Source organism: Puma concolor, chromosome B4, assembly GCF_028749965.1.
Source record: "Puma concolor isolate L17-30 chromosome B4, mPumCon1.1.hap2, whole genome shotgun sequence".
Classification (NCBI taxonomy): Eukaryota; Metazoa; Chordata; class Mammalia; order Carnivora; family Felidae; genus Puma; species Puma concolor.
Genome location: NC_141673.1, coordinates 62516976 through 62528553, shown reverse-complemented (window position 1 = coordinate 62528553; position 11578 = coordinate 62516976). Strand labels below are relative to the sequence as shown.

The 11578-nt window shown below is 54.6% G+C and overlaps 1 protein-coding gene across 1 annotated transcript; it reads left to right on the top strand.

Moving 5' to 3' along the window:
- The first annotated feature begins 1126 nt into the window (after positions 1–1126).
- Positions 1127–6687, top strand: HOXC11 (homeobox C11). Its single transcript, XM_086713198.1, has 2 exons — positions 1127–4127; positions 5411–6687. Exons 1-2 carry the CDS (start codon positions 3446–3448, stop codon positions 5641–5643), a joined length of 915 nt encoding a protein of 304 aa, XP_086569324.1. The 5' UTR covers positions 1127–3445; the 3' UTR covers positions 5644–6687.
- Positions 6688–11578: the final 4891 nt, after the last annotated feature.

The following is an 11578-nucleotide window of genomic DNA, read 5'->3' as shown; positions in this document are numbered from 1 at the left end:
GGCTTTCCCTCCCAGTGCTCGGTCCGTGGGATGGGACCCTTTCCCGGTTACCCCAGTCTGCTCTCTAGAATCAGGAGGTGGGCAAGCCGGAAGGCCAGCCAACACCATGTGTGGGGTGTCCCAGGCGGGAACTGGGAATTCGGGAGCTACCGCCCCCTTCTGAAGCCGCTTCTGGTATCCGTGTGTGGACTGGAACATCCCTGGAGTCTGTCACGGCCCTGGTCAGGGTACCGCATCAGCTGCCCAGACTGAAGCAGCTGCCTGCTAGGGGCCGGGCAGGCAGGCAGGCTGGAGGTGGTGACTGAGGCCCCCAAGAGCCGGTGAGGTAGGCAGGATGGATGGTTCTGCCCTGGAGGATTTCGGGTGAAAGATGGGACTCCAGGATTGTGGAAGGGCCACAGGTACCCACGAGGTGGGGGAGGGGAAGCCACCTCCGCACCGAGGAGTGAGGCTTGCCAGGGCTCTTAGGGACTGATTTGGGGCCACAACTGAGTCTCATGTTGGGGGAAGCACTCCTGGGGTGCAACCTGGGGCGAACAACTCAGTGTACGCTTTGGAGGGGGCCTGGACCTACGGTTGGGCAGGGAAGGGGCCAGCCCACACCATGGGCATTCTTGCCAATCAATGCCTTGCTGACCTCAGCAACTAGGGCCTTCTTTCCTTGACCCCAGCAGCAACCTCCAGTTGCTAGGATCTTTAAAAAAGTCGTTGAAAAATTAAAAGTCAGACCAAAACTGGAAACAAAAAATTGATCTTCATGCCTGACTTTTAGGGGTAAGAATATTAATTCTCAGAAGCCTCTGTTGGGAGACCCTAAGAGTTTCCTGGACATCAACCTCTTTGACATTCTTTCTTGCCTTCGTTTTTGTTTCAAGGAAATAAAGCTGCCTGTGGCTCTTTGCAGCCGCCTTGCTCACTTTTATGGTGGCCTTGGAATAAACTTTGGTGGTCAAATTCAAGTGCTCAGGCCCACAGCTGGCTCCTCACAGGAAGCATACCCCCTCCCTACTGTCGGCCCTGGCAGTACAGAATTTGCCTTGGGGGCTTAGGCCCCACAACACCCCGGAGACCAGGATGGAGAGGGAAGCAGGGCCCTGGGGGGGGGGGGGGACTGGGAAAAAGCTGAAGCTGAGACTCTGATCCCTTATCCACACCTCTGCAAGGGATAGGGGTACCTCTCACTTCCCTCTTGCTGGTTCCTATCACTGTTTGGGGAACATTTTGCCTCCAATAAACTTGAGTTTAATGAGGTCAGCAAGAACCCCATAAAAGCCATAGTCCATAGTTCCCCATCATTATAATTAAAAACGCTAGCCTCAGGTCACCCTATAAAAAGGGGTAGAGGATGCAGGAAAAGCAACAGGATTTTCTTCTTGCAGCCCCTCCCTGACAGAGAAGTCCTACACTTTAGCAAAGCCCCAGTCCCGGTCCTCTTTGCCCTCTTTAAGATCCGGCTGGGACTAAAGAAGGGCTCAGGAAGAACAGCCCAGCAAATAATGGGTAGAGGGGTGCTGGAGGCCTACCCTTGGGTATCCCAGAGCTAGCTCAACAATGGGACCCGCGGCCAAGGTAACTCCACCCTGGGTGATGCTCTAAAGGCTGGTCAAATCTGGGGAGGCAAGAAGGCTGAGAAAGAATGGATTTGGGGAATTATATCTGGGAACAGGATGCAATTTTTTGTGTCTTGTCCATCTGGTTTGGGGGCCGCAGTACCTCACCAAGATCAGAAAGGAAAATAAAATCCAAATGATATTTTTAAAGTGGAAATCAATTTTAGCCAAGGGTTAGGAGTAAAAAAAAGAGAGAGAGAGAGAAAGAGAGGGGTTGGGCCATTTCTGGCTTTCCTGAGTCCTTGGGGACGGTGATCTTCCCCTCTTACCTGAACAGATCATGCCCTGGCAGCTTCTCCTGGGATCCAAGGGTGCTTTCTGCTTGTAGCGATTGCTCAGGCCCCTTGGATCCAGTCCAGAACCTTTCAATAAAGTGATTCACAGCTGCCTAACTGTGTCCATGGTGCCCAGAGGGATGAGAGGCAGAGGGGGAAAGAACCACTGAGTTCACTTCTTGGGCCACAGCTATCTAGGAGGCTGGCAAATGTGGATGAGGGCAAGGAAAGGCTGAGAAATGGGAAAGAGGCACCAAGGCCTGCCTACAGCCCCCTTGGGAGCAGGGCCTGGGGGCCTCCACTAGGGACTGGCCCCGGCCCTGACCTGCCCACCCAGGTTCCTCAGCTCCTTTCCACTGCCCTGCTAGTCTGTCCAGTGGACCCACAGCTGGCCCCACTGGCCACCCCCAGCCCCCCAATCACTCAAGGACAGGAGCCCCAAACCCAGTCCCCCATCATGTCCTTCCTGGACCCTGACTCTGGGCTTCTTTTCAGCCCCCAAGCTGAGGCTGAGCCCCAGACCCAAAGGACCTGGGACAGAGAAAATACACAGATCTCATTTCAATCTTTGTCTTTGGGGTTGGAGATTTAAAAAATCCACAGTGGATGTAGCTTTCTGCACATTGATTGACAATAAAGGCAGGCATGAAATATTCACCCAGGGCCACTCTCTCATACTAAATATTTAACACAACATTAGAGAAGGTTTTTCCCAGACTTCGCCAGGCACCGGCTGGGCGGCTGGCGCACTGCTTACCACTCGTTTATGACTAATCTGAGTCCCTAGCCGCCGGCAGCACAGCAAGCCAGACAAAGTTGGGACACTGGCTTGCTGCTGGGCTGCCTCACCTTTGGAAAACTTCATATACTCTTCTGGGGAGTCTCTCCAAAGGGGAAAGAGAGTCTTAACATACAGCCCTGGCCAAGAAAAGAATGGACTTCTTCAAACTCTTGTAAACAGGCACTGGCCCTCTGCGGGTTGGCAGGGTAAGAGTCCCTGAGAGTTGGGGGGAAGGATTCACATCTCTTGTGGGACCAGGCAGTGGGGAAAGAGGTCTTCATTCCCCTCCTCAATCTTGGGCTCATCACCGGGAGGAGGCAAGACCCCCAAACGTGGCAGCCCTCCTCCTTTCCCCAATCCTGGGTGGGGGGGAAGAGCAGCGGCTAGAAAAAAAAATACAATTACCCCCTCCCAGCCACCGCCCCCGCCCATCCCACCGCCCACCCCACCCCAACCCTCTCTCTCCTCCTTTGCTCGCTCTGTGGAATGGAGAGGAGGGGAGTGACGAGAGAAAAACGAATACAAATCTGCAATTGATTTTCATAATGTTTCTGCGGTGTTTGCAAACCAATCGCCTGAACGTCCCCATCTTACCTAAGAGAGAACCCCTCCTACGTCTGCGAAGTGCTCCGAACTGATATATGACAATATCTACTTTGGATCACGTGCTCGGGGAGAGAGACTAAGACGGATAACGCGTCATCTCGCCTTCCCAAATTTTCCCCCCTCGCTAGATCGGGTCCAAAACCTCCATCTGGAGCCGGCAGGAGAAGAGAACGATGTTTAACTCGGTCAACCTGGGCAACTTCTGCTCGCCGTCGCGCAAGGAGAGGGGCGCTGATTTCGGCGAGCGAGGGAGCTGCGCCTCCAACCTCTATCTGCCCAGTTGCACTTACTACGTGCCCGAGTTCTCCACGGTCTCCTCCTTCCTGCCCCAGGCCCCCTCTCGACAGATCTCCTACCCCTACTCAGCCCAAGTGCCCCCGGTCCGGGAGGTCTCCTACGGCCTGGAGCCATCCGGCAAGTGGCACCACCGGAACAGCTACTCCTCCTGCTATGCGGCGGCCGACGAGCTCATGCACCGGGAGTGCCTGCCTCCTTCCACGGTCACCGAGATCCTCATGAAAAATGAAGGCTCCTACGGCGGCCACCACCACCCCAGCGCCCCGCACGCAGCCCCCGCCGGCTTCTACTCCTCAGTCAACAAGAACAGCGTCCTGCCTCAAGCCTTCGACCGTTTCTTCGACAACGCCTACTGCGGCGGCGGCGACGCGCCGGCCGAGCCCCCCTGCCCGGGCAAGGGCGAGGCCAAGGGGGAGCCTGAGGCGCCCCCGGCCTCGGGACTGGCGTCCCGGGCTGAGGCGGGGGCCGAGGCCGAGGCCGAGGAGGAAAACACGAATCCCAGCTCGTCCGGTTCAGCCCACTCGGCGGCCAAGGAGCCGGCCAAGGGAGCCGCCCCCAGTAGGTAGCAGCGGCCGGGATACAGGCGGGCAGCGCGGGAGGGAGCGGGAGAGGGAGGGCGAGAGCAGGGGGGAGGCGAGGGGAGCGGGGACGGCCTCGTGTTTTGGGTCAGTCCGATTTTATGTGGAGTTTTATAAGCATTCAAAGGATTTTATTATAACCTACAAAGCCCTCTCTCCCAACGACTCGACTTTTTACGATGGAGAAGGGGTGGGGAGGGAGGGAAAAGGGCTCTTTGGAAAAGCCGGGTGAACCCCCCTCCCCGTTATCTCCCTCGGTCTGTGAAATTTTTAAAAGCGCCACCATCGCGAGCGATATTAACTTTGATCGTGAACTTAGAAGAGCATTTAAGGAAGGATGGGGAGCCGGGCTGCCGGGGGGTGGGACGGAGGGGAGGGGTGGAGGGGGAGAAAGGGGAGGGCGAGGGAAAGACAGGGAGAAACTCAGAGAGGGGGAGTGGTGGGGGAGAGGCAATGGAGCAGAACCTGAGACCGGAGAGGCCAGCCGGGACTGCTCTGCTTCTTTTAAAAACTATTTTTGAAATGTTCAAACTATGTGTTCGCGGGTCCTTGAGCAGAACCCCAGCCAGCCAGCCAGGGAGCCTGGCGACAGGGGGTGGGGAGAGGCGGCTCAGGGGGCTCCCTAGGCTCCAGGCCTGGGTCTCCGTGTTTCACTGCGGTCCTCGGCCTCAGCGCCGGCCTAGCCCGGTAGCTGGGCAGGCGCGGCCCCGCCGGGCGTCCTGGGGCGCCAGGGCCCCCGGAAGCGGCTCTCGGGTGGCTTTGGTGCCTGCTCGCTTCCTCTCCTCCTCCCCACTGCTCCCGCCCGATCTCACTTCTTCGCGCCTGTTCTCCGCGGTCCCCCTAGATTTGGGGGGGGGGGGGGGGAAGGGTGGTGGGTTCTCAGAGCCAGTAGGAGGGCAGCGCAGGAAGGGGCAGAGGACAGCGGCTGGGCAGGCGCCCCCCCCCCCCCCCCCCCCCCCGCCCCGGGACGCACTTGGCCCGGTGGCTTCCTTCTCCCCCAGACTCCGTCAGCCAAGGCTCTCGCCCGAGGGGAGGGGCGCCGACCCTGCGGTGGCCGGGATCGGACGAGCCGGACCTGGCAGGGGGTCCGGGGCTTGCCCCAGCACCGCGGCCCGGGGCGAGGAGAGCAGGCCGGCCCGGCGGGAGGGCTGCCTGGCGGTGGGCTGGGAGAAGGGCCGCTGAGCGCTCAGCGGGCTGGGGTCGCCCGGGTCTCACGTGTCTCTCTCCCCTCTCCTCGCACTTGCCCCCTCCCCTCCCCTCCAGACGCCCCCCGCACCCGCAAGAAGCGCTGCCCTTATTCGAAATTCCAGATCCGGGAACTCGAGCGAGAGTTTTTCTTCAACGTGTATATCAACAAAGAGAAGCGGCTGCAGCTGTCCCGGATGCTGAACCTGACGGACCGACAAGTGAAAATTTGGTTTCAGAACAGAAGGATGAAAGAAAAAAAACTAAGCAGAGACCGGCTGCAGTATTTCTCGGGAAACCCTCTGCTGTAACCGCAGACCGGGCCCTTTTGGGGGAGGGGGGGAAAAGGGGGAAATTATTTTATTTTATTTTTATTTTTTATTTTCTAACTCGCCTTCTTTCCGCGGGTGGAAAACTGGACTGTGGCCAGGGCTGGCCCCCACTGCCGTCGCCCGCACTTCTTTCTGGAACCTCCTTCACCTTCCGTCTGACTCTCGCTGTGGGACAGGGACCGAGCCTGGAAAGAGGGTGGAAGGGAAGTGTCCGACCCAAGGCGAGTGGACATAGCTGGCGCCGAGGCCAAGACTCTTTATTTAAAAGAAAACACACCTCGCGACGATGTCTTGCTGCTTGGATTGGGTGGGGGAGGGGCGAGAGTCGTGGGCGCCTGAGAGAACAATCCTTGAACCAAAAGCCTTCCCTTGCCCAAGTGAAAAGATCTGCTAAGACACCGTGTCTGCGAGGGGAGACATCTCGGGCTCCCCGCCCCTATCCCACCTAGCCCCACTGCTAGGGGGCAGCTAAATGTGATCCTGCCTTGCTGTGAAATTTCTGTACCTTCGACCTGGTGTTAGGTGTGCAAAGTCCTTGTCCTACCTCCGTCTGCGCCCAGGCCCCGCCTGAGCCTAGTTGTTCTCCCCGTGAACGTGTAGAGTCCTTTTTTGAAATTTCTTAACTGGTGCATTGAGGTTTCCTAACCTATTTCCAAACGTGCCCCACTCCATGGATTTATAGCTATATAGTCTATGCAGTTGTTACTTCCCTTTTTTTTTTTTTTTAAAGGAAAAAAAAAAAGATTGGGGTGGAGGAAGCCGTAGGGAGGTGGGATTGGGCGCCTCCCCCATGCTGGGGCCTGAATTTTTGTAAATAAATTTCACAAGCGTTGCTTTCTACCCAGAGGGGACGGGGTGGGGGGGGGGAGGACTCGCCTGGAATGAGATTCCAATCATCTATCTCTCTCCATGTGCGTGAGTGCGCGTGTACGTGTGCAATCCCCACCCTACTCCCGTCCCAGAGGGATTGCTGTGAATTTTTTTTTTTTGGTGGCAAATAAAGATATTTCATTCTGTTCAATATTATGATTTTATTTGACCCTTTTATTAGCCCCTCTCCTCTTAAAATCCTCAGTGCTCCCAAGGCGGAGGAGGAGGAAGGCGGGGAGAGCCCAGCTGGTGAGGACAGGCTGGTGAAGTTGAGGTAGGCCGGAGCTGGTGAGCCTGCACCCTCACTCCACTGGCTGGGGCAGAGCCTGGCGGTAGCTTCCTCCTGCTCTCAAGCTGAGGACATTCCGGTGCTACTCTTAAAGCTCTCCTTTCTCACGTGCAGCCCGAGCCGCGTCCAAACTCCCAGCAACGCTTTCTGTTTAAGTACACGTTTGTTGTGGAGTTAATTGTAACCATCATCGAATTTAAATTTATAGGAATTTTCTTGGCTCCACCGCCCTCCCGCCAGATGTCTCCGTCTGTCGCAGTTAAATGTGCAGGGTTGAGGGTAGGGCTTTCATTTTTTTTTTTTTCTCCATGAGAAGACTGTATTGGAATTTTTATATACAGTTTTGAAGGAGGGAGGGGAGAGGAGGAGAAACCAGCCCCCTCCCTTTCTTCACCAAGACTGGCCCCTGAGGGTGGAAAGGTAGGGCCGGGGGGCCCCCCTCCCCTCAGGCACAAATGGCCAGGGTCCGTCCTCCAGACACAACTAGATGCTAGATTGGGGCCACCCTGATGTTTATACATTGGGTCTCCCAGAGTAGAAAGCCCCAGAGATTTGTTTTGTAAAGGGTTGGCATGAGGTGGGGTACCGGATAAGGAGGTGACCCATGGGGAGATTCACCACACCCATCTATATTTGCTGCTTTTTTTTTTTTTTTTTTTTTTTGGTATAAAGATAACCACAGTCCTTTCGAGTGCTTTCAGTGGGGGCACTCTGTCAGTCTCTGCTCCAAATTCGTTATTTAGGGGCAAAGATTTGGAACTAATTCTTCTCATCTTTTCCGTCTCTTTGGAAACTGTTCTTATATAAGTCAAAGAAAATGTTTTGGTCAGTACACCTCTGTGGAATGAAAGGCAAAACACCTTGAGGGTGGACAATCACATCCAGGCTCCGTCGTTGTTTTTGATGACAGGGATCCATGCAGCTTAAGTATCTGAATCTGTAATGTGTACATGTGAGTCTTCAGATGGAATTTGCAAGCTAAGGTATACAGGCAGCCCCACAATTCCCTTATGTGCCCACACACAAATATTTTAAGTCAGTGTACCTATGGGTGCACATGAGAAGGGATATTATATGTATACTTTTTGCTGTAGGATGGAGTAAACCTGACCACATGCACATTAAGGGCTTGTGTCCTCTGTGGTGTGTAACCACTGGCAGTGTTTATGAGCGTCAGCAATAATGCAACTGAGGGTCCTCTGTGTGTGTATGTATGTGTATGCGCAAGACCCCTCTAGCCATGATATTTATCCCCTAGTCGTATGAAGGAATACTGTTGGCCTGCTGGCCATGTTGCCTATAAAATAAGATGGAGATAACTCTATAGAGCAAACCTGTTTATAAGGCAAAATATTAATCTCTGAATGGATAGTGATTTTGGAGAAAAAGATTTAAAACCTACAACTACCACTTTCCCTGCAAGATGCATCCCAGGAAAGATCCCTGGCCCCAGAAGGGATTTCGGAAGGCTGGGGGTGTGGGTGTGTGTGTGGGGGGGGGGGGGTCATAGCAAAAGAAAAACAAAGGCTTCTGTGACCCCGGCCCAGGAACCTGCTAGTCCTTGGCGACCCTCTAAAAAGAGAAAAAAGGGGTCTCTGTCCCCCAAACAAACCCACCTTCTGGCCCCTGGGACGTCCAACCCCCCTCGCCGGTCAGGGGCATTCTGGGCTCAGCCTCTCTGGGTAATCCCCTCCAGCCGAGGCGCTGGCCGGGAACAAAAGATCTTCGTCTAGACGCCGCCATAAAGCACCCCCCCGCGCCTCTAAACCCAGTTTCATTTCGCCCTTAACGACCCAGTCTGGCCTGTGTTAGAAAATGCTTCCGCTCTAAATAGTAAACAAACCCACAGCGGATGGTCTTGGCTCCCCCAACACACCCCAGACCCCCACGCCATTACCCTCTTGCCCCGCATTTTCCCCCTCTTCTCTTCCAGCTTTTCTCAGCTCCCAGCTCCCCACCCCACCCCCACCCCCCAGTAAATAAACCCGAGGCCGAGTTCAAAGTTTCTCGGAGCTAAGGAGGAATGTTGGTTGTAAAAATCCAAGTTTATAGCGCACGTGGGAGTTTACAAGGGTATTAAGTGGTGTGGGCTGAGAGAGAGCACTCTGGGCCCCTCCCCCTCTCGCTACGGGCTTTAGGGGTGCAGGGGGAACTTTGGGAATTTGCAGGGAGAAATAGGTTGGGGCCAGCCTTACGCTGGGGTTTCTTTGTCCCTCAGACCCCTGGGTTGCTGAGGAATTGGGATGCCAGGGCCCCTTGAAAGACAGCTCACACAACCCCACCAAGCACCCCTGAGAGAAAGCCCACACGTTCTAGGTGTCCCGGATGGAGAGGACGGGCAGTTCTGCTTTGGGGAAGCAAGAAAGATGCAGACCAGGTGTCTGAAAGGTAAACCGACATGGGCATACCTAGAGCCACTTCTCCACCAGAGGGAGAAAAACTACTTGGGGCTTTTTTCTCGAGTGGACTGAGGGCAGAGAGGGATTTTCTCACCAGAGCAAAGAAGAACTTTGAACTTCAAGGAAGTCAAGGGCGCCACCCCTTCCCTCTCCCCGCCCCTCTCAGGACTCTGTAGGGCAATTCGTTTCTGGGCCAATATTCCCTCAAGGGGGCAGTCCCAGGGGTTTCCTGGTGCCCCAGGGCGGGATAATGCTGTTTGCTGAACCCTCCCTGCTCCGAGCCCGCCAGAACCCTGTGCACGCGACTACACTCTTTATTATTCATATAAACCTTTGGAAAAGGCAACGCCCGGGAAGTTTTTATAACTTTGTTTGGCATAAAAGTTTTACAAGATTCCTCCTCCCTTTTTAAAAAACTTAAACTTTTGGTTTCGCCATGGAATGAAATTTCAGGATCTTTGGGAGGTTGTGGGGAGAGAGGTTCTGGGGCCCGGGTGGGGGAGGCAGTGGTGTCTGAAGCTGCCTCGCTCTGCCTCAGGCAAAACAAGGCTTAAAGGTTGGAGTCCGCTTCTTCCTGAGGCCCACCTTGAACCCAGCTTTGGGGGCTACCGGCTAACAGAGGCTGTGGGCCTGCAAGAGTCCCCGCCACTCAGCTCTTGAGACATACCCTCACAGACCCCCAAAGTTCGGACAATGTCAGCAGGCCCAGACATTCCCCATCACACCCTCTTGTTCTCTTGCAGACATCATTCCCCCCCACACACACACACACACAGCCCCAAACACTCCCTCAACCCACTGCACAAAGTAGAGACCCATAACCTTGACTCAGACCGCTGATTTGGGAGAGTCTACACACATAGTTTTGCCTCCCTGTTTCTTGCAAGGTCCACACTGGGTTTTGAAGAAAGACAGGATTCAAAACGCCAAGAAATTCCTGCCCAGAGGTTCCAGGGCTTGAGTGGTTGCAAGACTGAAGGAGAAGGAGGGCCAGCAGGCTGCAGTCCGGAAGCTCAGAGAACAAAGGTGCTCATGTGGGAACATGGCTTTGGGCTGCTAAGCCCACCAGTGACCCCTTGGATCTGTCCCCCCCCCCCACACTCATCTGGGACTGACAGAACCCCACTCCTTCATTTCCCCAGCCTTGGGGATGCCAGTTGGGCTCAAGTCAAGGCTATTTTACTGTTCAGCTCTGGAGATCAGGACAAAGGTGGAGCGACTTCTCCAAAGACAGACCTGGTGGACGAGCCTCCTTTGCGGTGATGGAATTGAAGACACCTGAGCCCTCGAACCGGGCCCTTCAGGGAGCCATCGGAGTCAGTAGGAACGGGCCCCAGCGCCCGCTTTTCTTTTCCTCTAATGGCGACTGCTGAGGCCTGGCCGCCGGCCGCTGGCAGCCATACACTTCGCCTTGTAAGGAGCCGAGTTATTAAGGCTGAAGGCAGGAGAAGGTCAACTCCAAGCCTGAGCAGTGAGGCTGGGGAGAGATGCGACCGAGCCTGGCGCCTTCCCCTCCCTGAACCCTGCACAACAGAGAAAAACAAGAAAGGTTGGCAGGGGGGGGAGGGTATGGAGAAAGTCAGGGGGGAAGGAAAACATTGAGGAGGAAGGAAAAGAGCAAAGAACAAATTGTGTAATAAAGGAAGAAAAAGGGAAGAAGGACATGAAGAAAACGATGAATTGAGAAAGAGGAGAGATCAGAAAAAATGAAGGAAAAAATAAATTGCAGGGGGAAAAGAAGGAAAGAAAAAGAGAAAGAGAAAGAACCAAATAAAGGGAAAGAAGGATGAACAAAAAGGAAGGAAGGAAGGAAGGAAGGAAGGAAGGAAGGAAGGAAGGAGAAAAAAAGATGGAAAACGGATCTCCAAAAAGGAATTTAGTCGGTAAGGGAGGAATGGGGTTTTTCTCCGGAGCAAGCCGGCCCGACCACAGCCCTGACTTCCCGCTGGAAACCCAATCTACTGGGGCAACTTGGGAGCAAATCGCTAAAGTGGGGGGCAAGGCTCCCCCTGACAAAGACACACTCCCATCTGTCTCCTTCTCTCCAAGCTTCTTTCCAAAGTCTTTTCTGTCTGGTTTCGATTCAAGAGGCAAAGCAAAATTACTGGCCGGCTTCGGCAGGGCAAGAATGCAGTTGTGCTGGCTTAGATTATCAGACTTCAGGATATGGGGAGTGCAGGGAGAGTGTTTTTTAGGTAAAGGTGACTGTTTGTGGCTGTGTGCACACAACTAAGCGCAATTTCGACAAGTACGTGAACGGGTAAATTCCATAGCATCTGGGTGCAAATGTGTACAACGTCCAGATGTGAGAGGAACTCTGACGGCCGGGTTGCCAGGGTGGCTGTGAGATCCGGAG

Coding starts and splice junctions, on each gene's coding strand:
- HOXC11 (XM_086713198.1), top strand. CDS start 3,446: ATGTTTAACTCGGTCAACCTGGGCAACTTCTGCTCGCCGTCGCGCAAG. Junction 4,128..5,410: donor GGCCAAGGGAGCCGCCCCCA/GTAGGTAGCAGC, acceptor CCTCCCCTCCAG/ACGCCCCCCGCACCCGCAAG.